The 27,932-nt window shown below is 40.1% G+C and overlaps 1 protein-coding gene across 5 annotated transcripts in view; it reads right to left on the bottom strand.

The window, feature by feature from the left end:
* dpp6a (dipeptidyl-peptidase 6a) overlaps positions 1-27,932 on the bottom strand; it is a 186,377-nt gene that overhangs the window by 105,007 nt on the left and 53,438 nt on the right. The window contains exon 1 of one of the 5 annotated variants that reach the window (XM_051411298.1): positions 21,275-21,459. The exons of 3 other annotated variants lie outside the window; for them this stretch is intronic. In XM_051411298.1, coding sequence (XP_051267258.1) covers positions 21,275-21,445 — 171 coding nt within the window. In that variant the 5' untranslated portion in view covers positions 21,446-21,459. Of the gene's footprint in view, positions 1-197; positions 297-21,274; positions 21,460-27,932 lie in introns of those variants that run through there. One more of the 5 variants, XM_051411299.1, reaches the window with a different exon arrangement.

The raw sequence follows: 27,932 nt of genomic DNA, 5'->3' as shown, positions 1-27,932 counted from the left end.
TTTATATTCTCTAACAGGCTACATGTTCTTCACACTGCATACAGAATGTCTCAAGCTTTTTCACTTGCTGCCTCACACACACACACACACACACACACACACACACACACACACTCGCGCCTGTACATACACACACACACGGCTGCACATACACACACTGGCAGGAGCTGCTTTCCATCACTTAAAATTGGACTCACCCTCCAGAATCTCTTGGCCGACTCCACCCTGGAGGGTTTCCTGTGAAGGCCCAGCGGTGTCCCCAGCTGATGATCGAATATCATTTTGAGGCAGCTCGTGGAAGCTAGTTAGCGTCTCGCTTCCTGCTAAGCTTGCTGCTCGCTGTCCTGGGGACGTTATAGCTGTTTGGCCAACAAGCCACTGTCTGCTTTGACAGCCCACCAGCCTTTCTCATTTAAGAGGCAGCTGCCACACCCAGAGCCATTACACTGTGTATTTCCCAGCAACTGCATGCAAACAAAAACAACGGCCAGTCCCTCTGTCTCCAAACCCTCCTGCATTAACCCACACATTAGTGGGTCCTAATGGAGGCCGGAAACAGTCACGGCCAAGATTAGCTTTCACTTTCTGCTCGGAGGCAACCTGCGCCAGGAGAGTCCTCATGAACAGCAACTTAACTTATTCAAATCGCATGATGCTTACCCTTATCGGCGTAACAATACGATTAGAGGGCTTAAGCTAATGAGCGAGAGGAGTTTGGAGATACAGAGGCAGCGGGAGTGTAGAGGGCTGATGGAGGGTGAACATATGTAATTCAACACCTCCATATGAGATGCCACAGAGGGAACAATCAGTGCTAAACTGTTTATTCAGCCATTAGAGCCACAGCATGGTGGGGTGTACCGACAGGTTTGAGATCATAAGCGGTGCGGTTGGGAGTGTAGGTGTGTGCAGAGTGCCAGCACAGAAAATGTACGGCTGTGCAGGGTGAGAAACAGTCCTGCAGTATGTTTCTGTTTTTCTGTGTTTTGGTTTTCTTTCCTTCCTAGCTTCAATCACTGTAGTACCTAACATCATAGAATCTACACAGAACACAAATGTATACAGGAGATAGTCAGGCAAAATAACCAAAACAGACTTAATTTAAAAGGCATGTTAAAGATAAATAGGCAAATAATGGAAAAAATAAGTGCATATACAATTGCAGAAACTTTACCAAATTTACACACAAAGGTCGTTGTGAACTGCAAAATGATACCACATCATCAAAACTAGACTTCAAACCCATTATCGCCAAAACCTTAGTTTTATCCTCAAACAATGGATAAAATATACATAAAAAGCAATACTTTCACTATCAAACCTCGTCCCTCTTCTGTCCAGATACAGCCGACATGATTCATCTCAGCAGAAGCCTAATAATAACAATTTCAGCCTCATCAGGGACTGATCTCTCACGAAGGCAGAGCCAATAAAATATGACAAATCTGCTTTTGATGTCCACTGCAATCATCATTAAATTGCCCACATGCGTAAGAGATGGGGCTCTTTACATCTTCTAAGAGTGTAGAAGCAGAATCCCTGCATATGCTGCACACCTGTATTAAGTGAGTGTTTCTGTGCAAATTCGTAGGCGGGTACACAATTGCAATATTTGCCCACTCGGGGACTACTTGATCATAGTTAATAATGAAAACCCCACGCATTCACTCGGAGCAGCCTGCCCACACATGCGTTTAAAACAATACCGGTCATCATTGAAGCTTAAGCTGCCAGTTTTGGAGAGCCTGGACATCATTAATCTAATGCAATCTTATTGATGTGTAAACACTTGAATTTTGAATATTTTATCAGGAACCTGTGACAACAATGAAACACACTGTAATCAGTTTGCAATACTTCTATAAACCCCTCCTTCCAACAACAGTAAACATTTACAATTATCCTGTCTTTAATGCAAACCAGTCAAGAAAAAGCTTATGGCTATAACAAGCTTTCTTGAAACTCTGCCACCAAACAACTTACAGTACGTGAAATGTGTTCTTTATAGATTAACTGCACAATAAATGTATTACTTTAGGAAATATACAACAGAATGTCATCCGACTTCAAAAACATTGCCTGTAATTCATAATAAACTGTGCACTAAATTGACTCTGGAGGATTACAACCTGGAAGCTTCACAAACCTCTGTTTACTAACCAGGCTAAACTGTCGCAGCTATAGGATTAGTCTGTAGCCAAATTCCACCATGGCACGCGAGAGGTAAGGTTCTTTTGGAGGGAAAAAATGTAGATTAAAAGCTTTTGCAAAGGGGACATAGTCTTCCAGTCCAGTTGTTCGATCTCCAGGAGCACTTTAATAAGGACGACATACCTCTTTGCTGAACGCTAGTCACTTAAAGGATAATGCTACTCTGAATGTGCCTTCATTCCACATTCACTTACAACCGTTGATTTAGAGGCTTTTGAGTGACTCAGTAATGTCATTTACACAGCATAGGCTATATCTTCAGTTTGCAATTAGCTAATATTAGCTAACATTAGCCACCATAAGCTAGTGATCATACCAGATAATGCAAGGCTGTAGCAACAAAACCCCTGAGTGTATTGAATTGAGAAATGGCGTGTTTCACAATCTAAGCAGTAAGGGGAAGACTGTTTTTGGTTCAGGCAGAGGAAGACCATGGCATGGCCAAAAGCATGATTACATTAATATGAAATACATTAAAGGCATTGCTAACATTTTTCTGGCGCACCTTCAGCATATTGTACAAAACCCCCAATGGAAGCCCTCTCTAGCTCCTCTACTTTGACATACTGGACTTTGCAGTATTTATCAGTAGTGTGTATACCAGTGTCCAACCACTGTTGTAGTCGCATCCAAGGCCTTCGCCGGTCAGCGCGAGGCTGACAAACAGTGACAGATAAACCGTGCAGGCTGCATTCTGTGGTTGCTATGTGGCTGACAGCCCCTGAAATGGATTACTAATGGATCAGATGGAGCAAAAAAGACAAACTACCATGGGGGGGGGATGCTGGGGAGTCCGCAACCTGTCTGTTTGACTAGAGAAAGACAGACGAAAAAAATATAGGGGCTTAGTGAGAGAGAGCAAAGAGGACACAGTGAGAGGTAGGGAGGGGAAGGAATGAGAGAAGAGAGCCACAGAGAGGGGAACAGGAGGGGGAAATGAATAGGAAACCATGAGAAAGTGACACTTTTGAAAGACTCAGAGGCACTCTGGAGGAACGGTCCAGTGAACGCTCTGCTTGGTGGCCCTTGGGAAGAAAAATCCGCTGGGATGGAGGGGAGCGGTTGGTTGTATTTTCCTCCAACCTGCCCGACAGAAAACACAATGCTGCTTCTGAGGTATCACCACCACAGCGAGCACATACACGCTGTAGCACTCGAAAAGTGTCATTAATGTCTTTTTATGTCATGTCAGATCAAAGGAGGCGAGGGAATGCATCCTCAAGGCCAAACACGGATTCAAAGCATGTTTCGAATGTGAAAGACAGACACTTCTAACCAAGAGTATGGGAACGTTTTGTTTACACGCGTGTCTCTGCATCCCTGTGCGTTTCACGCTGTGTTGCTTTGTAGATTGTGCTGACACAAGCCAAACACCCACCACACGGGAGCGACAGCAGTGTAATGATCTAACTCCTGCAGACCCAAGTTGCACAAAGCTCATTTACAAATCCTCATCCCCTGGTGCCCCCCCTCCGGGTACCACACAGACCGGATGCTATAACCAGTTAATAACTGTCTCATTTGTGTGCCTCAAAATCCTCCACGGCAAAGGATTTATATCCAATATCTTGCAACTAATTTGACCTTTTCCTAGGAGCACAAGAGAATAGCATCCCTGCTCCCCTTAATGTTACTCATACACCCAGATCAATTCCTGGATATGCTTTGCATTAATGCCGACCATTATCAAAGCATTTTTTATATCCGTTTCTATCATTCTAGACAGTCATTGGTCTCCATTCAATTTAATATGCTATGAAAATTTAATTCTGTCCTCTTTATTGTCATGATTATGTTGTTGTCATTCAGTAATGCAGTTGCCAGGAGGAACAATTCTGCCAGCTCCCCTTTGCGGTGCGTTCAAGGACACTCCCAACATTCAATATGCGAGCGTTGGCTGCTGACTAGCATTGCATTTATGAATCATGTTGTTGGAAAATGAAACCCAAATGACAAACAAGGACAGTGTGAAAAGAATAATTCAAATTGGGTCAGCTCTATCATTAAACAGGCTGCAGTTTGGCAGACAACTGTAGATTTAAATGGCTCATTTTAAGGTAACGAAAACACGATTCTTATTTTCTGGTATTGAAAACTTACCTACCTGAAAACATGTTATATTCCATTTCTGCCATAGATTCTCCAAAATGTTATATTTAGCACTCAGTAATAAAATTAATATTTTGTGCAGTGTAGCAGAGAGCATATCCTTTTTATAGAGAGAAAATGTGTAAAAGATGTGTACTGCCTATATGTTTTACTTTGAGATGCTTTGAGATATTGCTGTCCTTGCATTACATACAGTCATTTCACGAACAGCATCCAGGAGTCCCTTTCAGAAAATGAACTCATTTCACAATACTGTCTACCATTCTATTAAATTATTTTCTATTTCTATTGTTCAAATAAAGTTCTTTTTCCCAGGCAGCCCCGCTCTAAGCACATACATCTCCACAGCCACAGAAAAGCAATATTCTTGGTTGAAAATAAAAACTAAATTTTTTTCCATTCCCTTCGGTTCATATCTGAGAGTAATTCTTCACACACACACACACACACACACACACACACACACACACACACACACACACACACACACACACACACACACACACACACACACACACACACACACACACACACACACACACACACACACACACACACACACACAGGTGGTGCATTTGCCGTGAGCCCAGTCACAGCCTCACAATGTCCTGTAATGGTCGTATGGATTCAAAACAAATAAAAAAAACGGAGGCGTTTTCAAGGCTGTGACTCACAACATATGGCCTTGCTCCTACTGTGCATGCCATGTGCGCCATACGTGGCAGACATGAGTTGTGCAGTTGTGGGTTACAGAGAGGAACAGAATTCCTCTATATATGTGAAGACTCTGAGAGAAGCAGAGCGCTTGTCATAAGGTTGTTTTATTAATAGCTGGTTCAAAGGTGGTGAACATCCAGAAAGATGGAACATGGGGAAGAAATACATTTTTGATGAGATCTTGATCTATGACTGGGGCAAATGTGAAAACAATACAACAACATCATTGTTTTGCCATAGGGCTGGCTGTGTACGTGAGTGAGCAAGATCCTCACTGCATTTGATAGACTTAAGTTGTAGGTTGAATACACATGCTTCACCACAGGTTATGGTTAAGATGGTCACTGCGTCTGATTAGGCGATTATACCATCATAAATCCTTGCCATGACTTGGCCGAGAGAAAAGACGGACTACACGTTGGTCCATGACCAGTCATAGCTTGCTGTCTTTCATAACATGCGATATATCATCGGGAAAGAGGTACTAGGGACAGACTTCAGGGAACAACAATGTAAACAAACAATGGCGTCTGAAGCAATGTGTAGGATACTGGTTGCCTTGTTTTCAGAATAGCCTAAAATAAGAAAGAATTAAAATAGTCTTTTTGTCTTTCTGTTGGGATGTCGGTTGTCGTCCACTATGATACACTACATGGGATAAAACAATCCATTGTCTCACTCCACGCCCAATTTTTGTTTCCAATGTCGGGCTATTATTGGGCTGACACCATGCCTAAATCTGGCATTACACTGTCGGAAATGGATATCACAATAATATATATGGGAAATGTAGGCCTTATTCACACAGTCGGACCAAATTCAGATGCATTTTATCCACTTTACATTTAGACCTCGCCTTATGAATGTGTATCTTTGTTAGCCAGAAAGAAATCTAACTGCACCAGTCTGTCACTCTGTCTTATCAAATCACTGAAACCTTAACAAGAGCATGTTTATATGTTTATCATTTGTGTACCATTCATATACAAATGTTAACCAATTACATTTAGCTATTTTTCATATGCATGCATGTGTTCAATATGCTCAAGACACACAAGGTAGCTATGTGTATCTGGTGTCTCCATGAATTTTGGACCATCTGAGGCAACAGCATGCAAACAAAGAGAGAACATTCAAACTCCATCCAAACAGCTGAGAACTGAATGTGCCTCCCTCTTGCTGTATTGTGCCAGCGCGTGGGGGGGGGGGTTAGCTTTTGCTTCTATTGTCTGTTAATTTTAATTTCTTGCAGGCGATTTTTACAAAAACTAAAAGCATGATGCAGTCCAACCCACTTGCCAGAATGTTGTTCTATGTTGTTCCATGATCCATTACAATGTTTTTCAATGTTAAATACTAATGTTCCTACAATATCTAAAGATATGGTTAAGGTTAGGCAAGAAACAAATCTGTTGAGAGTGAGAAAGTGGTTTGAAATGGTACAAAAACCTCCAGTGTAAAAAAACAAAGACTATCTATTTGTGTAGAATTTAAAACCAACCCAATGTTCAGAGTTAGGATGGAAAACAAGGTACCAAAGGACTTCAAATACTCAGTTACCTGTGATGAATTTAAATTATTATCTGCTGCTCAATTAGGCAGACATCTAATGAAACTACTTGGTTAAATGAAGGAAATTAAATGATACTTCACATCCTTATACTTCACCTTGCTACATAAAGAACGTCCCGTGCTGGCATTCAACGTTGGCATCACAAGTGCAGCAGAATCATGCCATAAATCAAAGTAATTTTAAGGGGGGAACTGGGATACAATGCATTCATGCTCTTTGGCATCTAAAGCAAATATAGTGTTCTCCTTGGCAACGCTACAGTTACATTTCAAACTTCAAACAGAAAAAGACCTCCAGGTAATGGCTGGGCATCTGCCAAAGTACCTGCTGGTAAACTGAAATGTAGTAGCCAAGCCTCACCTCAACCAGCATAACAAGGTTTAAGCATAGACATTCAACTCAAAGCAACTCATTTCAGCCGAGATACAAAGACGTGTGAGCTTGGGTCCACACAGCCGCGACCCCGAGCCTGTGTTGGGGACAAGGGACAAGGTTGCTGATGTAATGTTACGCTTCAGTGGGCCGACGCCATTCAACAGGACACCAGGTCAAAAAGGCGAGCAATGAGAAGGGGAAAAAAGGAAATAGATCAGAGCAGGAAGGAAAGGGTAGCGGTGATGATCGAGGGCTTGGTTCTATTCAGGAGCTCTCAACAGGTCAGTGGAAAGGAAAGGAAGGCAATTCCAGTTTGTGAAGAGTTCTGGAAACAACCCCGACTCAGTAACGGATCAAAGGATAAATATACACTGGCCAACACAGAAGCTCTCCAGCATCAAAACTCAATGCATTAACCAACACTTTATGTCAGTAAATGCTACAAGCCTTATTTCTATAGTTGAGTATCATGAGAGCAGAATGAGAGACGCTTCTGTGAAATCTAACTGAATGATTGCAGTATTATTTTTAAGCTCAAGTGGACACTTACCTCCAGGGCGATGGCTGTTATTTAAATGTACTCAATAGCAGCCATACACCAAAGTGTAATCAGAAACATATCCAGCTCTGCTCAAAATCATCAAGGGCACCAAATTAGGAAAAGCAAATGAGTCTAATTTAGTTTTTTATGATGTGTAATTGATAAAATATGTCTCTGTTAGACAACAAAAGAGAAGCAAAAGGTGGATACGAATAATAATGCTTGAAAAATATGGCAGACTGGGGCAGGCTGAATGCAATAACCCTGTTTGTGAGTGAACAAATACAAATGAGAAAGATAAAGGAAGAATAACAACATATTTATTGAGAGCAAAAAATGCTATAACCTAAATGAAAATTCTGTAGTACACAACTCTAAAGATAGTAGACATCCAGTATTTTCCTTCTCTTATGCACCACAAACACTCAGCAGTGACACCTAAAATCCTTTCCCGTCTGTATATGATCTCAACATTTTGTTTCTTCAGACGCCACCACATTAATAATGCACAATCACACTCTTCACTATCACAGATGAATACAGAGCTGCCATGTTCAACTTCCGAGCAACGTGACAATCAAAGACACACCATCTCCTATTCCTAGCCCACCTCTGAACTGCAGAGGTAAACTTCAGCCCTCCTCCTTTTCTAACATCAAAAAAACAACATGTCAGAGCACCCCTGAGATTTCAGTGTTTAAAGTTGGGGCGGTTAAAAGCGTTTCAGCCGGAGACACCTGGCAGGATGGATCCACCACAAAAAGCAAAGTTTGGAAGAGAAAATATAAAAAAGCTTTTTGTTCCTGGAAAAGTGCAGAAATAACAGCACCAAGATGTGCTTTGTTCAGATGTGGATTGGTGTGTGCTGATGTGTAAACCTGTGTATCTGTCACCATTCATTACCTGTAGGGAAACTATGCCCTCTATAGCGTATCTTGTGGAATAATGATCAGTTTGTTTATGTGCTGAAATGAATGCACTGACCATAATCGGCATCAGTTTCTCATAAAGAAAAGTGTAGGACTTTATTCTATAACTACCCCATATTTATATATATATAATTATATTGCCAATTTTCTCCACAGACTCAGGGCAGAACAGTAAGCTAGACTCAGCAACTGTTAAGGAGTCATGTTGCAGGAAGACTTCCAGACAGATGAGTGGTTTGGTGTCTAGTCTGATTTTATAACTTTGTAAGATGACACTACCTGAGCGTCTCAGTTATATTATGGGCTTGTGGCATGCAGCCATAGTATCGAGTGCATTCCAGGAGTATTCTGCTGTGTCCGCTGTCCATCAGCCTGCCTCATTTACAATTATTCTTACTATCTCAATTCATTGTTTTGTGTATAAAATAATAAAATAGCGCCTGATGTAATTTCCCACAGCCCACTGTAGCATCTTCAAATGCCTTTGCGTCGACCAACAGTCCAAAGATGTACAAATGTGTTCAGTTCACTGTCATATATCACAAACAAAAACAGCAAATCCTAACATTTCAGAAGCTGAAAGAGAGGATGTTTGCTTTGACACAAATACTCATTTAACAAAGTAGTGAATTTGTATTCTGCCTATGACGAATCTACTAACTGACTCATAGTTTCAACAAAAGATAACATTTCCCACAGTTCCAGAATACCCTTCAGCAACCCCCAGCCTGTAATCAGTAGTGAGTTTTAAAGTGTCCACAGATAAAGAGAACAACAGCAGCAACAACGGCACAGCACTGTAAAGGCAAGTAGTGTTAAGTAAGAAGTGATCGTGACATCAAAAACAACCTCAAGCAAGTGTAAAAACAGTTTTTTTTTACAGAACCTTTTATAATATATTACTATAATACTTCAAAATGCACATATATATGATGATGGACAAAATGGCTATAGTTTTCACCCATTTGCACACACATCAACTCGCACACTGATGGCTGTGAGTTACCAAGCATTGGCCTAACCATCAGAAGGTCTTGCTCAGGGACAGGATCGAACTGTCAACATTGCAATTAGTCAACGACCTGCTGAGCCACAGCTGCCCACATTTGTGTTCATTGGCTCTTCTAATACTAATTCACATGTAGGATCCCTCTAAATAGGGAACTCTGGAAGAGTTGAAACCGGGTATCCGCAGAGTGCAGTTCAAAATTTTACTGAGTCACATGCAGATGTACATTATAGCAATCTGTGTCTTTAGGGAAATTATATAACAAAGGATGTAATGTAAGGAAGTATTTTGCCACCCACACTTAGTCAAAATATCTTTTGGCTACAAGTTGAAAATGCAAATTTTCTACTGCTGCCATGTTCTGATTTGTCAGTGACAATCACATTTAGCAGATGTGTTGAACAGAGTGTTGTTTGTTCACACAGAGCTGACATGGCTGTGGGTGAGGTGTTGAAATCTATCTGGTAGTGTTAAATTGATTCTAATGCATGTTGACCTAAACACTCTTAAATTGCTTTCTTTCGGCGTAGAATAGACTAATGAGTGCCTATAGATAACATATGCAGTTTACTAGTCTGTTATCACATTATTACCACATCTATAAACCCTCCCAGTGTTACAACTACTTCCTCTATCTGACCACAAGGCAGGAAGTCAGGTGATGTACTTCCTTCTATCCAGTTGAACCACCAGGCCTCTGCTGTGATCCTCCAGTCTGAGCAGACTGGGTCACACCCCTCTTTATTGTCTTTCAGATACACTATTCATCTTTTATTATATAATACGCTATTCAATTATCTGCCTCTGGTTTTGATCAAGAGTCTCTCTGTCGGCCCCTTTGCCTTTAAGGCAAATGCTTAATCTTGTCTGTCGCTGTCCCTTCCTCCCTGCGTCCGTCCCTCTGTCTCTGTGCTTTCTTTTCATCATCCCTCATCCCCTGTATCATTGATTTAACCTCACTTTGTAGGACTGGCCTTCAGTCCCCAAAGACCCCGCTTCCAGAACGATACGTTTCAGCCTTCTCACTGGCAACTTGGAAATGATACGCCTCACTCTGAGACAGCAACAGGACAGCCTCTAGTGGTGTACCTGCGACACTTCAAGTGATGCTTTTTTTCTCTCAAATCTCAAATGTAGCTGAAAAATAATGACTGATGTTCATTTCAAAGGGTATATCACCATTTAAGGACTGTCACATAAAAAAACCTATATTAAGTGTATTTATTGGTTCCTCAGAGCTCAATATGCTTAACAGATCAGCTTTGATTCACTGCAATATGCTTTCATTTAGAGGAGTACACTGTGTCAAATCACATGAAACAGACTTCTAAATAATTTTTAAGAAAAACACATCAATACACATAAAGGCTGCATCTAAAGATCGATCCAAAAAAGCAGACGTGAACATGTCTGGCTAAATATAGGCCAACGAGAGAAAACAACAACTTTGCAAACTCATAAAGAAGCGGATTTGACTCCCTTGGGCAGTTTTTCAACAAATACCACAATAAGACGCAACAAGATTGCATCATCCAACAGTCAACTCCTATGTTAAGATGAGTTTGATGTCCTACATCAGTAACAGTTTCATGTAAATCACATGCTTGTTGTTTACCAGCAGGAATGCTTCACAGTTATTAACCTCCCTAATCTTAGAAATACTGCATCCAGTCATAAATAATGACTAAATCAGCGCTCCGGTTTTCTGACCCATAAAAGTGAAACGCAGCACAGCTCTTAAGGCCTATGCTTGTGTGCATTTGTGTAAGGCTATGTGCATGTGTCAGAGAGATGGATAAGGGGGAAGAGCTCTGCTTAAAACCGAGCAGAGGAGCATTTCGGTGACTGCCTCCTCCTCTGTTGCCTGCCTCTCCCCACGGTGAAAATGCCTCGTGAAGAGGCCGGATATGAATTCATTTTACGCTGAGATGAAGTTATTAATGCCCACCATCTGTTATCGTCAGCTAGCTGCCAGAACAGCAGCGGCAACACAAAGAGGAATGCAGCACCAGTTGGAGAGTTGCAGACGTCAACAGTGAGACACATGATGCCACCTTGGTATTGATGAATAGCCTTTTCTCCTTTTACTGAGCATTTGTTTCTCCATTTCTGCAAAACACAGATTCCAAGAGGGATGATAAGATGAGACTAGCAGTGATAGAGAAGAGTGCAGAAATTTTGTTTTGGTGCAACAATCATTGTTATTATTTTCGACAAATTTGATTCAAACTGCCATTATTTTGCAAATCCCGTCAGTAAGTGGTACAGGATTATCTCATGTTGCCAACCCTCCCTCTGTGCATATTTAATCACTGCAAGACAGATTTAAAGAGGAAGCAGCAATAAAGAATATATTTTTACCATATTTTTAATTATATAGTCTCTATTTTCTACATTCTGTGACATTCTATTTGTTCAATGTAATGGTTTTAAAAAGCTGCAACCATTACAAGACTATGTTCCTACTACATTATAGATATGCATACATACCTTTATAAATAGAACAAGTATGACACGAACACACTAACATCAGCTCTACTTTCTGTACCATCTAATCATGTGACCTCCATCTGCGCGCTGTGATTGGGCTTCACATGAGGATGCCAACTTAGTCATATACAGTTTCTGCTCCTTAATGTGTACCTGATTTGGTTAGGAAGAGCTTCCTGATGATAAATAAACCATATCACCGTTTTACACCCCGCTGGCTGCATAATTCATCACTGGGGAAAATGGTGCACATGCAAGCGTGTCATGTTCGATCAAGATGAAGTGTTTGAGGATTTGTTGATGAAGGAGAAATTAGCAAGATGAGGAAACAGAGCTGGAGGTCAAAGGGGCTTGTCACTGAAGATTTAGACTATGACAGTAATCAAGCGATGGCTCAGTGTTGTTATTGTTGACTGGAGACAAGAGGAAACAATTACGTTTGCTGTTTCCTGATTGGACAAATCTCTGTGCCATGTGTTATTCCCTCGGCCCTCATTCAGTCCTTTCTTTTTCCTTCTCAAGAGACACTGCAGGAATCTGAAAAGCATGCACATTCTCGTTCACACTGCAAACACACAGATCTCCAGTTGTCACCCTGAATCGAGTGCACAGACTGATGACTCTATCCTTCAAGTGCCATTATTGATCACTCACTTACCATTTACTAATCAACGCAATTAAGGCAAAAACATGCAAACAGTGTTTCTGTAATCAGATAGTATTAGACAAGTAGCAGTTCATTATTCTACACTGATTAGGACCAATTTGCTGAGAATAGAAGGCTTGCTTGGATTAAGCTGCTTACGTGAACCACTTTGAAAAATATTGCTATCTGTCACAAACAGTGTTGGGCAAGTTACTTTTAAAAAGTAATTAGTTACAGTTACTAGTTACTTCTTCCAAAAAGTAATTAAAGAAGTTACTCAGTTCGAATTATAAAAGTAACTAGTTACTTTAGAAAGTAACTATTGCGTTACTTTCAAGTAAATTTTTAAATGCTCAAATGTGACCCCACCTCCACCCCTCTTTAACGGAACTCAAAATACATGTGCATGTTCAATTATTTATGATAAATCTAAATATTATAATGAAATGGACACTTAATACAATACATTATTAACAGAAACAATGTACACAAATCTAAACCATTTTAATGTTGCTGTTGTACAAAGTGAGACTAGCCTCCAATCAAATGCCATGTATGTAGATATTATGTTTATATAGTGGATCGATACAAATAACACAATAGATGTTTTGGAACTTTTGATATTTATTGCCTCTCAACAGGCCACAACTGGGCAAAATTAAATTATGCTTGTTAAGCACTATACCAAAAATAAATAACAAATATATACACTCTTTGTAGTGCAAATAAAACAAGTACTTCAAGTATTTTCTTCCTCGAAAAAGTAGAACAGTGTAACAATATTAGGTGCTTTCAATCTAACTGAAAAGTACAATGTATAACAAAACTAAGAAATCCAAATATAAATAGGTAATACATAAGAAATAAAAAATACATCTCCATAAAAATAAATCTCTTTCTCTGGCCATTGACAATCTCACTTCAAGAGGCTGCAGCCAGCCAACAAATAAATCTAAATTAAATTATGCTCTTTAAGCAATGTACCAAAAATGTGTAGAAAAAATATATACACGCTTTTGAGTGCAAATGTAATAAGATGCAACACAACTCGCCATACCTGTCTCTCGTTGACTGACTCGCTTGTGTTGTTCGTTGTGTGTCCGACTATGCGTGCTTTCGAACACCCGCCAAACTCTACCTCTGATTGGCTTACCATGAAATTTTACTCAACCTCAGCCAATCGTCAGCATTTATGCGCTTGTCTCGTGCACTGCCCACTAACCGAGGAAGAACAGTAAAAAAAGTCTTTGCCTCTCGGCTCAGAGATCTAGTTGGTCTGATAAAAAAAACAGCTTCAATTATAGTAACGCGCCGCATTTTTTGGCAATAACGGTAACAGCGTTATTAAGGTGGGAAGAATAATCAATTAGGTTACTCGTTACTGAAAAAAGTAACGTCGTTATTCCCATCACTGGTCACAAATACAGGCAGGAGTCCACTAGTAGAAAGTGTTGAAGTGTATGAAAATGTTCTTACTGCTCACTCTGGTAATACCTAACATCCCTGTGTTTCTTGTTGAAAGCCAAATGAACTTGCAATGTTGTTGCAGGGTTTCCCTAGGGTATTGTAGCAGAAGTTGGACCACTTCACTTGAAACAAAGACCACCTTCACTAATATCTCTGACACATTTTTAAGAAATATTATATTTGCCACCAACAAGGTAAAAAAGAGCAAAGGTACTGTTTCAGATAGCAAACAGCATATGATTGTGGGTATTGTTTTGGTCCTTATCTGCTAACTAAACTGATAACAAGAAGGTCTGGGAGTGTAAATCTACCGTGATGTCCCCCATTGGTTTGTGGACTACCGTTTTGAAGCCTCGGGTCTGGCATTATGGCTGTCGCTAACTTAGTTTTTTGGAACCAGAAGTGACCATATTTGGACGAGAGGGTGGAGCTGGAGAAGATAGCATTGCTACGCTTCTATCCTGATTGGATCTATACCTGTGGACGCACTGTGGGTTTATTGTCTATTTTACTCTAACTGGCACCATAATTTACAAAATGAGATATCACATCGTATTTAAGAAGACTTGAAACTAGCAATCGAAAACCCAAACTCATTAGGAAAGTGTTTAATGAGGTAATACATCAAGTGAGAAGTAGGGGCATTTCCTGAAAAGTCTCCATACAATTGGACTTTTTGCAACCTCCTTTTTCAGTATTGACCTTCTTGTCAACCCCTGCTAGCCAATAAAGAGAACGTAGCTTTAACTTATTTATACAGTCTATGGGCCGTACTGATGCAGCATTGCTTTGAGCTAAATGCTAATTTGGACTGGACACTGGACGAAAAGTAAGAGAATCACCAAAGTAATTATAATTCATCGTGGAGGGGAAAATAAATGTACCAAATTTGATGGCAATCCATCCAATAGTTGTTGAGATATTTCACCCAAAATCTCACATGTCAACCTCACAGTGGAGCTGGAGAAAAGGTCAGATTATCACAGACAGGCAGTAGGATTTATTGTCTGGTGAACATGAATGTCTGCTGACACAGTCAGACATGACTGACTGACATCTTTAGAACCACGTTGCTAGTGTGGCTAAAAACAAACATTCAACTCATTACTCACGAAGCTTTGAATCTTGATGTGGATCAGGATCTAATTGGGTTACCATATTTATTATTATTTTGTCTTAGAACTTAATGCCAAGTGCAGCGTTTCATTAAGTGGACTGTCCAGACCCTAGTGCTTACTAAATTAGTCATTCATGTTGTTGTCAGTAGTATACCATGGTATCAAGCAATTACATAAATGCATGCATCACATGCGGTTATCCTGCCACACTGTGTTACAATGCACTCATTGCCAACAGTGCACAAGAACCAATGCAAACTGAAGTGATTAGATCTGACAGGAAACAATGAATCAGCCTGTGTGGAAAAGTATTGAAATGTAATGAAAAACAAACTGGGTTGTTGTAGAAGGAAGAATATTATTAGTGTGAATAGTATGAAAGCAGACAAGTTAACTTAGATAAAATACATTTCTACTAGTTTTACATACATACTACTGTGAGTGTTGTTCAAAAAGGACAATAATCTCTAAATTCTAAAGAATTATGACAATGATAGCACTGTAAGAATAGAGCTATTAGTGTACTGTCTTTTGAGAGCAATAAAGAACAAAATTAAACATATAGGCATAGGACAGATATAAGAAACTGTGATTTTACCCAGTAAGGAAAAAAATATTCCCATAACTTATTCAAAGCCCTATTATACCCCAAAATAACCACTTTATCTGCTGACAGTGTAAAAGGATATAAAGGCATATTCTACTATATACTGTATATTTACTACTTTTCTTTCTCTGTTCTTCATCATTATTATTTGTGTTATAATAAAACCCAAAATCAGATATTGGCCAGCTTATTAAAAGGGCATTTCAGGGCTCAGCTGTCTCATAATCCATACCCAGAAAAATATCCTCTTTTTGCCTATGCGTGCATTTATGTGTGTGTGTGTGTGTGTGTGTGTTAGAGAGAGAGAGAGAGAGAGAGAGAGAGAGAGAGAGAGAGTGTGTGTGTGTGTGTGTGTGTGTGTTTGACAGAGAGATAAAGCAAAAAGGAGTAAGGGTGTGTGTGCATTAATGTGCGGCGGTGGATTTATCCTTTTTTTTTCTCTCATCCTTCTTAATGCAAAGTGCAGGCACAAAGCCATTAGACCGCAGAATAAGTGAGATGAGTTGGGAGAGTGTAAAAAAAAAAGAAAAAGGAGAACTGGGGATACGTGACTCAAACCAAACACACACATCACACCAAAACACATTTCACCTCTCTGTGTGGAAGAGGTCTGAATCTTAGTATTTCTAGCCAGATATCTCCTGAGTCTCATTACGATTGAGCTGATCGTAGCAGGCAGACACAGACGAAACAGAGATGTTTACTGTTGTAATGGGGTCTGTGGAGAAAAACAAAATCACACCACAGGGACAAAGCTTTGATGGTGAAAGTAAAGTTTCATTTCTGCATTTTGTCTCATCTTTTCACTGGTTTAAATGCCATTAGAGGAGATATCTAATTAATGAGGCTGAAATTTGAGAACTGCTTGTACTTTTAGCTTTAAAATAAGGGAAAGCAGAGGCTCAAAGTGGGACCTAAAAGGCTTTCCACACTATCACAGAGTAGATAGAGTTGGACTGGACTAAATGAGGGTGAAAGGCTACACAATATTGGACATTAAACTCCACAAATTCCCACTGAACTGTGAAAGTCAGCAGATAAGATGTCACTGGAACTTAAAAGACCACAAATGAACCGCCAGTACCCCCAACAGATGCAGATAAAATGGGCATGCAGACTTTGGGGAGGGGGGGCATGTTTGATCAGATTGTAATGAGTTGTTTCACCAGCCGGGAACCATCATCAGAGAGGATTTCAGACAAAGATCACTATCAATTGTATTGACATGAGAAGGATTTAGCACGCAATGGAGAATAAGTCATGCTCATTCCAAACAAAGGCGATAATGAGTTATTTTAAATGCATTGTCTATTTGAGGGAGGCTAATTCAGTCCCCGTACATAGAACAAACACTGATCAGTAACCTATTATGTGATTGGAAGTTTAAACTATGCAATCTGAGGTGATAAATGTGGTAATTCAGAGCCTCCATTGGTGATAATTTGTTGCTACAATATCACTTCTGTGGCTTTTTTTTCAACAAGAGAATCATGACAATTAATTAATTCTGGAATTAATACAAACTGGTGTGTTACATATATTATCTGTTCATCCATATGCAACAGAATAACTGTACACTGGTCATTCAAACTGTATGACTGACCAATGTACAGTTATTCTGCTCGCTGAGACCTAATACACAGCTTAAGATCAAAAAGTAAAAGATAGCTTGTTTGTCGAGTGTTCCATTCCGCATTATAACACCAATTTAGAAGTGTAAAATGCATTATGGCCACTATTTACTATTTACTTTGTTTTAAGCTTTTCAAGAAGTACCACAGCTACTAGCTGCATTTACCTACTTAGAGAGGCCTGTGAGCCACTAAGCCTTCATACCCAATATATGGCCAGGGGATTCACACTGTACAAACCCTGTTACACAGACGTCAATCCATCCACCTATCCAGCCTCTCAACCCACCTACTCCCACTTTTGCAACAGACAAAATACAAGAATAAAACTATGTCCTAGAACACGATGAACTCACATTATCTCACTATACCTGTGTAACTGGAATTAACATTTATTTTTCTTATTACAGTAGCTAAGCACATTTACTCAAGTACTGTACAGTTTTGAGGTACTTTTTACTTCTACTCCACCAATATAGTTGAGGCCTTTATCACCCTTCATATTTTTATGAAACGGGTCCACCGAAGAGAGACTCCTCTCTAAACATCTCATTAATTATCTCATGGTCTCATTTATCTTTTGGCCCTTTGGAGGGGCCCTACCCCTATGGTGGGAACTTGGGAATCACTGGATCCATCTACAAAACTGTATATAAAGTACTTAAAACTAGCTGCACATCAACTAACTATGACAGTAAAATGTTAAGTTTGCATTGAATGAAGGACTTTTACTACTAAGGGAGTATTTTTTTATTTTTGTATATGTACCTTTGCTTAAGCAAAGGATGTAAATACCCAGTTTTGGCATGGGAAACTTGGTTCTAAGTTAGCCAAGTGGGTCTGTAACTTGAAAGGTCACTTGGCACACTTTATACATGGCACAGAAAAAGTGTCCATTAATAACCAAGTATCCTTCAACAGATCAGTGAACCCAAGCCTGCACTCACATTCTGTCAGACCCTGAATTCAAACTTTAGCTACATGTATGCAATGTTAATATGACTGTAATCTTGGAAGGAAACTACACGGCAGAAAAACCAGGCAAAAAGAGCTGGAGATGACAGGGAAGAAGGGGGTGTTAGAGACAGGAAAGAAGGTGTTGAGTCCATGGGGCTTACTATTAAGATGTTTAACTGATACTTTTATGCAAAGAGACTTGAGACAATGAGTGCAATGAACATCTCAAGTATAACAAGTAGGCATTACTCAATGACACAATATGATAACAGAAAACTAAACTATATTAAAGCTTTTGTTACAAAATACAATCAAGTAACACTTACAAAATGATTTGGCATAAAACCATTCTAAACTTGCCTCTTAGTAACATAGTCACGTGTGAAAGACAGAAATACCATGTAAGGAGGCAGTAGCAGCTAAGGAGAAAAGAGTGGATAAAGTTTTGAAGTGGCAGAGTGGGGCTGTGTGGTAGTCCTGTAGGGAGGCTGAGTCAGTAGATGAGCTCTTCATCCCAGTGGGCTCTAGTTCTCATCGACACAGCGTGATGTAAATGTCACCTCCACCAGACTCACTCATTAAGGCCACACAGCTGGATAGATGCCAAAGCTTGGATTGACATTCAAAAAGAGAACTAGTCAGGACTGCGATAAGAGAGCTATAAAGATACAGCGTACATCTGTATATTGTGTATATTAAATGGGATGAGCATAGTAAAAAAGAAAAATAAAAACACCAAAAAAGTGCACCAATGAAATAACGAATGAGAGGTTTTATTGCCGCGTCTTTGCAATAATCACTACAGAGGCTTGTATTCAAAACGCTTTCTGTCCGACAAAGCTCTTCTTCTATGCAGAATCCCTGGCCACGCTCTCAGGTTGATGAATAAGGATTATACATCACTGTTTGTATTGATTTCAGATTATGTTGGAGTTCTCTGCACCAACAAACACACAGGCAGGACCACCGGTCAATAAATCAACCTCATGTTATATTCATGTACACCTCAACCAGTGTTTTACCTCCTGCACTGTACTGTACTGCACTACAGTTTGCAGCACAAGATGGTATGCAATAGCTGAGACACAGATATTTGGGTACAGAGTACTTTAAACATGAAAGCGCACACATACTTTATATATTAGTAGAATGTTAAGGTGGAGGTTACTGGTGGAAAAACATGCTAAGAACAATAACCAGGCATGGTCTTTGAAATACGAGGTTCTATCTCACTTGGCTGAAGGGACTGACAAGATTGAAATGTTGCTCATTGTTAAGTTTTGATACCTCAACACGTTTTTTATCAACAACATTATGACTGACATTGTTACAAAGTTTAGAGTGATTTTTTTTATCCAGTTTGAACTTGGTGACTAGCTTTTTTTACCATTAGCTACCATGCCAGACAACTAGCTTGCTCATGTTAAACACATAGCTCATGTAACTGTTTGTTAGCAAGTGTTCATGTTATTTGCAATTACAGGTTACTGTTACTATGTTCAGAAATGATAGCAATGGGACCAAAGATATAATATGTAGGAATATAAGAAAAATTCAGGTTTCAAGCTAGCTAACCGTTGAACATTTTAGTGATCTATGACAGTCCTAACTGGGTCTGTTTATAACGTGCTGCAGAGGACACAATGAGGATGGCAGTGACTACAGTCAGAGTTTCCACACAAGCAGTGATGACCTGAGCTTGTCCAGACAAAATGTATGAGCTAACTTGGAAACAGAGAAGAGAGCAGAAGAAGTCTAGCAGACAAAGAGACAGTAGTATCTATTTATGTGAAAGCCACCTGATCTAGAAAATCCTATTTAGAAACAGTGTGACACCATAAATTGAAATAAAAAGTACATTTAAGGTTATTCTTTCCTGTATATCAGCTTTGCTATATAGGTTGTTCAGACTTTGTATCCCAATATCTCATTTGCATATAGACCCTTATAATATATAAGTCACACATGGACAGTAGATACAAAAACTGATAATTAACTTAGATTGGGAAAACGAGGGGACATTAGACATGCAAATGTATTCACAAGAACGACAACAGAGTATTTTCACATTTCTGGAGTAAACAGGCAAATAAAAGCAGCCCCCCAAAAAAGCTGCTGTGCTGTGGAAGTGTTTCAGCACCATGGACAGCGGCAGCAGCGGGTCAATCTGGTCGGTCAGTGTTTCAGCACCACGGACAGCGTCGCGAGTCTGCTCCACCCCCACCCGAATATCTGGCGACGTTTCAGGCTCGGGCAGGTGGCGGTGAACGGCCGAAACACGACCAAGGTGACCCCGGTGAAATGTATGAAACCTCGCCCCCCCCCACCCCTCCTCCGCAAATAGATCGTCTTAGGTAAACACACATAGTTTTACATTGCGATTTTAACAGCAAAATATTTCGGTTGAAGATGAAAGATGGGGGGGGGGTCCGCTGGCAGTGAACACACACCGAGCATGTTTGGACAAAAACACAAAGACAGATGATGATTATGGCAGATCCTGACAGAAACAGGTCGGCTGGGGGGGGGGGGCATAATGTAAACAACAGTACCACTGACATTATGATAACCATCCAACAATAGTGTGTGGTGTTAAAATACTGACTGAAAGACGTATTAAGGGACAGCGCCACTGAGCGTGCATTGCTTTACAACGGACGTAACTGACGCGTCATTTATTGACAGACAAGCCAACCAATTGAGGCAATGACGCAGAAGTTAGACAACTTTGCCTTTGAAAGGGAGAGTTGCAATTAACAGTAAAAAGGGGCATTAAGTAGATTCATTATTTTATTAACTCTAGAACACATATCTAGCCTGCTGGTTCAGCTGTAACCATTTAAAAATGGCTCTATCGTGTAATCGGACAAGCAAAAAGGTGATAAGTTTCTTACATCCTCGTCCTCGCAGTGCCGACTGTACTGATGCTGAATGCGGGGTGGCTGGCTCTCCGCCGCCCGCTCCCCCTCCACACCTTGCCCGAGGAGATGGCTCGCCTCTGGAGGGTTGGGGAAGGAATTGTTTGTGTTGATCTTGCCGGTGAATCTCTGATACAGGGATGCCATTTCGACTATTTGTCTCCCCCAAAAAAAAACAACAACCCAGAAAGAATAACTTGTCTCAGTTCTCAGTCAATAAATGCAAATGTCTATTTTAAAAAAAAGTCCAAGCTAGAGGAGGTCAAAGAGTAATGGCTGAGGTGATTCGATTAGACGATGCTCTAGTTCAGTTGAGAAATCACTCCAAGCTGGGTTCAGGATTCACATCACGTACTTTCAGGCTCACTGGTCGGGTCTCACCGATGCTGCAGCGACGCAGTTCCCCACACTTTCCCAACTTGATGCGAGACTGATGCAAAGACAAAACGAGTGTGGGTTACAGGAGACTGAATGAAGCCTTCATGATCCGGACCCGAAAGACGGGAAGGAGCTCGGCATCTGCGATATCCCGTCTCCCTCTTTTCCCTCCCTCGTGGTAGAGAAGAAAGTGACCGCTGATAAACGTTCAGGGACTAATAGGTCTGTGCCTTACAAGTGAGCCCAGACACCTGCTGATGTACCAAACAGCCGCGAACAACATTAACAGATTAGATATCAGAGGTTTGCGGTCGAAACTTAATCATGACTTTGCAGATGGAGTGTGCTCAAGTATCTCTATTACTTTCTTATCTTGTGCCTCCATTTAGGTCTACAGTCGTGTTATGTAGAGAACAAGAGTGCCCCCATGTGGAGGAAAACACAGGAAAAAGTTGACAGGCCTGGCACATTTTCAAGCAGGCAGCTTTTGATGGGGCATAAAATAAGAAGATTAATCTGTCTGACATGACTCAGTGAGGCTTTCAATCTTTTTTTTTTCCACCAGGTTTCATGTGACAGGTGACAAGTGATCCTCATTTGTTTTCCATTTAAACCCCACTGGTTGTTTTCTTCCACTGATTCTTCAACTTACCGATAGTCCTTTTCAATGGCAACAATATATAATACCTACAGTTATATTAATAAGTTAAAATAACATCATGTGCATTAAAATGAACCTATATACTCACACACAAGTGAGATGTTGCTGCACACATAAGACTTTTATACCACCTAAAACAGAATAAACTTGCATTTTAAAAATGTCAGAAAATTATAAAAATATATATAATGTCCAATATAATGAGCCCAAGGATACTCCATCAAATAGATTTTTTGTAAACAACAACAAAAAGCATCAAGTCGTTACATCTGACATGCTCGAACCATTGATTTGATTATTGAAATAGTTAATCGATTATTGACTAATCCTTTCACTTCGACATGTGGAAATGTGTCATAAAAAAGTTACCAGACATAAAAAGTCAGTCTTGAAAGCAAGAAACTGAGTCCAGGTATAAATGTAGACAATAATACTCTCTTTATATATGAAAGTAAAAAAAAAAGAAAACAAAAAAACACAATAAAAACTGCTATTTTGTGTCACTGGCTGGCATGATACCACATAATTCAGCTTTATTTGCAGTCCCAGCAAAGGAAGAGTCATTTTTTACACAACAGACCAGGAATCTGTAATCTGATTTGATTTTGTTTGGCCTCACAGGATACAGAACACATCCCCCTGTCATGCCTAACAGGCTGAGCATGCTGGGATTTCAGGCTCGCACAGTTAAAAACACAGGACAACTCATCCACTCATCACAGCCCACATAACAGACAAATTCGCAGAATGAGGCACAACTACTTTGGGAGAAGCTTTAAAGCCTCATGAAATACAAACATCCTCATCTGATATATTCACAGCCTTCCTGCAGCAAAACAACTCAGCTCAGATTTATTTTTCAATTAAGAGGACTTCCTAAAAAGATTAAAAACACACCCAACCACTGAATGACTGGATTACTCAGCTGCAAACCCACATACACAGGTAGTACAGACTCCAGCTCTGCCGTGGCTCTGCAAAATATTTTACCATTGATTTCAAAGAAAGGTTTCATAAAAGGAAAAAAAAAAATGCTGCCATGTGTTTCTGCAGATCAAATCCATCTCAGACTCTGGCACAGGACCCAGAAATGCAATTCAATTTTCAGGCACTGTAGTGATGTGATTAAGGAGAAAAAAGAGGCTGAGCAGCAAGATTTGTCAAACGGCAGGAAATCCTGAGGGTACTGATGCAGTACATTTTAAGGTGGACTGAATATGTGGATCATCTTCAAACTGATTATTAACAATGTAAAAATGAATGATAACGCACTTCCTGGACCTGCAGTGTGGTCTGGCTTGGCCCTCCAGCCATATCACCTTATTAGATTACCCCATCATATTGTTCATAGAGATCATAAAAAATATGATTATTCCTAGGGCTTCCCTATGAAGAGTTAAATGCAGCAGGCAGTGTGCTCTCTGAAGCCTGAGCAGATCAGCCCTGCAGCTGGGCAGCAGAGGGCAGAGCTGTGTGCTGTCTTCTGCTTGTTGGGAAGGACCGGCTGATATCAGCTCACAATCTTCCAAAGGACAAAAAAAAAAGCAAAATAAGTCAGTATGCTGGAAAGACTTACTTTGTAGTTTTACTTACTGTGTTTCCTGATCACAAAACAGGTTTAGAGTCTCAGCAGCATTTTATCAGGCCCACAATTCTCATGGAGTCACTGTGGGGGATTACTAGAAGCCAGTGTTAGGAAACTGTTTCAGTATTCTGATTAATTCTCCCTTTTGTGCACTAAAAACTCATAAAAAAAGCAATCTAAGATGAAAGCAAAACAGCTACAAAGACAATAACTACAACTCTAACATTCCATGTAGTTAAATTAGGAACATTAAATGTTCTAAAACCAAACAAACACTGCCATCTGGTGGATAAAAGCAACTTCAGTTATGTGCATTTACTTCTGAATAAACAGCTCACCATGCTGCCTAACAAAAAACATTGATGTTACAAATATGCTTTCATGCAAAAATTGTAAGCACGCCCATGGGTTCACATTTGCCAGCGCATCTCCTTCTGTCAACCGACCGCCATGACTTATGATGGATAGGTTCTCATTTCATGCCACTGTGCGGGAGCTGTACTTATCAAGCCACATGTCTCTCCCTGGACTGGAACAACTTTGGAGGGCTGCAGTCTCTAAATCCTTTCCTCCATTATAAGAAGAAGCTGCCACAGTAAGGTGGCAGAGGGAGTTGTTGGGGTCACTGTCCACAGTATTTCCACAAGCTGTGTCACTGCCAGCGCACTTTAAGCTGTGGGACTGCCAGACAGCAATTAATGATGCCGAAGGGAGGTGGTCAATCATCCTGACAAGGTTTAAGTAACACAAATTAAACAAGACGATCAATATCTTTGCTGTAAGAAAAAATGCTTCAGATTTAAGAAGATCAAGATTTAAAGGCTCATTTCACCCAAATTGAAAGAAAACACACTGCATTTCCTTGACATACAGTTTATCACAGTTTTTATTTTGCTAGTATCCTTAAAGTACTTTTCATTTGTCATAGGAAACCTTTTATTTTGATAACGTCAAATCTACAATGCTCAACTTCAACATAACAGACTGTATGAAGCTGCTCGATGAAGTTGCATTATGGTTCTGGGTACAAAAAGGATTGAATGCACGTATCGTTGGACTGGAGAAGTTTTTATACTACGTGCTACTCAATTATTTTGGTCAATACCATAAATGTATTGAGTATGCACAGCCAGCCCTATTCCACACTGTCAGACATTATATTGTGTATCTGTTCCAACTCTTTAAAGCTGTATGCTACTGAGTGAAATATTAAAATCCAAGAATCAATGTTTCTCATGGCTGCAATATTTCATCAAATGGGAATATTGTTAATATTTTGGGCATCATTTCAGATTAATTTTCCCTAATGTCAGACTCATATTTGGTATCATTCTTAAAAAAAAAAAAAAAATAAATCGACAAAAACATGTCTTTTCTAGGCACAGTGTCAAGTTACTTCAAATAAGCAACAGGCCTTACTGTGAAAAGAAGAGGGCGATTGTTTTTAGCAGAATGTAGTTCAGGTGTAAAGACAATCTTAAAACCTTGACAAATTAAACCAAAATGTCTTCCAAAACCGATCCTTCAAATTGAATCCAAAAATAAGAACACAATTCAATCAAGTTACATGATGTTACTTCTCTGATTAAATGCACACACACACATGCTATTGAGTAGAGAGGTAAAGTTTGCCAACTATATGTGAGTTAAAAGACAAGTTTGACCTTGAAGACAATCCCCCTACTGAAGCTGTGAAGCGGGTGTTCGCAGCAGGAGCACAGGTTCAGGTGAGAGAGAAAAACTCATGAATTTAGACTGTGGTGTCACATTTCCCTGTTGCAGTCCATTTCTCACTGACAATACTGTCATAAACCTCCAACTTCAATCCCAAGCTTCACAGAGGGAGGATCAATCTGCCCATTACCCGATATATTCAGGTCTGTTGGACCTCTACTTTATGACAAGAGAACCCAATTTGCAATTGCAGTCATTTTACACACCTTACATCTGTCCCTGAGTATCGCCAAGATGTCACAGCGGCAGTTTGAAATGTGGTAGGGTATAAGTTTGATTGATTTAAAGGCTTCTTCCTGGGTACTTGCATTCTCAGGAAAGGACCAGGCTAAGTTTCAGCTTTAGATTAAAAGCCTTTTTGCTTCCTCTATGTGTGTGTGTGTGTGTGTGTGTGTGTGTGTGTGTGTGTGTGTGTATGTTTGTGGCCGCTGGCTAGAGGCTTGTTTTGAATGACAGGGAGAGATTGAAGGTGCTGGAGCCTGACGCTGTTGGACTTAAAATTAAATGGCCAAATTAATAGGTGCTGTCACTTGCCGCTGTGAAACCACCTACTCGCCTCAACACCAATCTGACGACAGCACCTCTTTCTGATCGACACCTCCATTCTGCCCAATGCCATGGCACCGATCTCTCACGACGAATCAAAGGATTTCGAAGGAGAAACAAATCTCGGAAATGACAAATAGCCGGAGGGAGGAAAAAGTTTTGACGAATTATATTTTGCTCGTTCTGCAGTTTTATGATGTGTCTATATCAAGTGTGGAATTCCGCGGCAAAGTGACATGAAGCATGGAAAATTGAGTCCCAATCCTATTTGAAATGGGCGAGATAAAGTACCCAGGAAATTTAGAGGGACAGAGCGAGCAGGGAGGAGGGCTGAAGGGGAGAAATAGCAAAGAGCCAGGAGTCATGAGCGGGCGTGATCCGTAACGGTGGGTGAAACGTCGAGGACATATCAAGTGTAAGAGGCACAAAGGTAATTTGCAGATGCAAGGCTGGGAGGGAAGGAAAAAAATGCATTTCGGTTATCTCATGCTTCTCTGTTGACTTGGATCCCATTTCCCAGACAGGGCCAGCAGAATAATTTCACGTATGGTGGAGATGGTGGTCCAAGTAGAAAAAGTCTGTTTGCAGAGGGTTGATTTGTCATTCTGGCGGCTCAGCAATAACCCAACAAATCCAGTCGCAGGGACTGAAAAAAGCATGTGAAATCCTGAGTTGAAAAGGACTAGCTGCTGTGTGGGGTTGATAAATGCCCTGGGTGTTGAATCTATGCCTGCTTTTTCGAGGAATGACATGAATCACAACATTACTCTAAACAATAACTGTAATTAACTAAAAACTCTCTATTCTTTTTACCCATAATCATACAGTTTTGCATTTTTGTTTCCCCTTAATTAGCTTGAAGGTGCAGTGTGTAGGATTTAGGATAATCATTTGCCAGATACGGAATATAACATTCATAGGTATGTTTTAATTTTTTCATTACCCTCTAGATAGGGCCGATAGCATTTGTTGTGAGCTTCATGGCCACTGTAGTTTCTTATACATGCTTGTAAGGCTGATCTGTATCCAAATGGTTGAAATCTGCAACTTCACTGCTAGATGTTACTGAATCCTATACACTCGTCGTTTAAAAGAATGTTCAAATCATCTTACTCCTCACAATATCACATGTATTCTGTAAGTCCAGACTGAACTATCTCAACAATTACTGAATGGACTACCATGAAATCTTTTTTTTTTTTGGTTCTCAGAAGACATATCTTAATGACTTTGCTGAGTTTTCCTCCAGCAGTGAGATTCACATTTGTGGGTTTGAGTGAAATATCTCAACAATTCGATGCCATGAAATTTGGTGTAGTCATTTGTGTTCCCCTCAGGATGAATTGTAATAACTTCTTCACTTTTCATTTAGTGCCATCATCAGGTCAAAATTTTAATTTTCAACTAGGACATTGGTTTCTGACCACAGAACAGCTACAAAACTGACATTCCCATCAGTCCCATCAGCAAACACGCTAAACATTATACCTGTTGTATTGTGAACATGTTCTGCATGCTGATATAGCATCAAAGCATTGCTATTCCTGTACAGCCACACAGTGCCACTAGTGTAGCTATAGACTCGTACAGTAGTTTTTTCTCTACCTTTAACATGCGGTTTCTCCATTTTGTTTGCCCCAAAGTAACTTAAAGCATCTTATTGCACAGTACCATAGGCCTATATAAGCTTGCTGTAACTATTCATTGAGCTTATATGGTGTTTACACTAA

Source organism: Dicentrarchus labrax, unplaced genomic scaffold (assembly GCF_905237075.1).
Source record: "Dicentrarchus labrax unplaced genomic scaffold, dlabrax2021, whole genome shotgun sequence".
NCBI classification, from domain to species: Eukaryota; Metazoa; Chordata; class Actinopteri; family Moronidae; genus Dicentrarchus; species Dicentrarchus labrax.
This window is presented reverse-complemented; position numbering and strand designations above follow the sequence as displayed.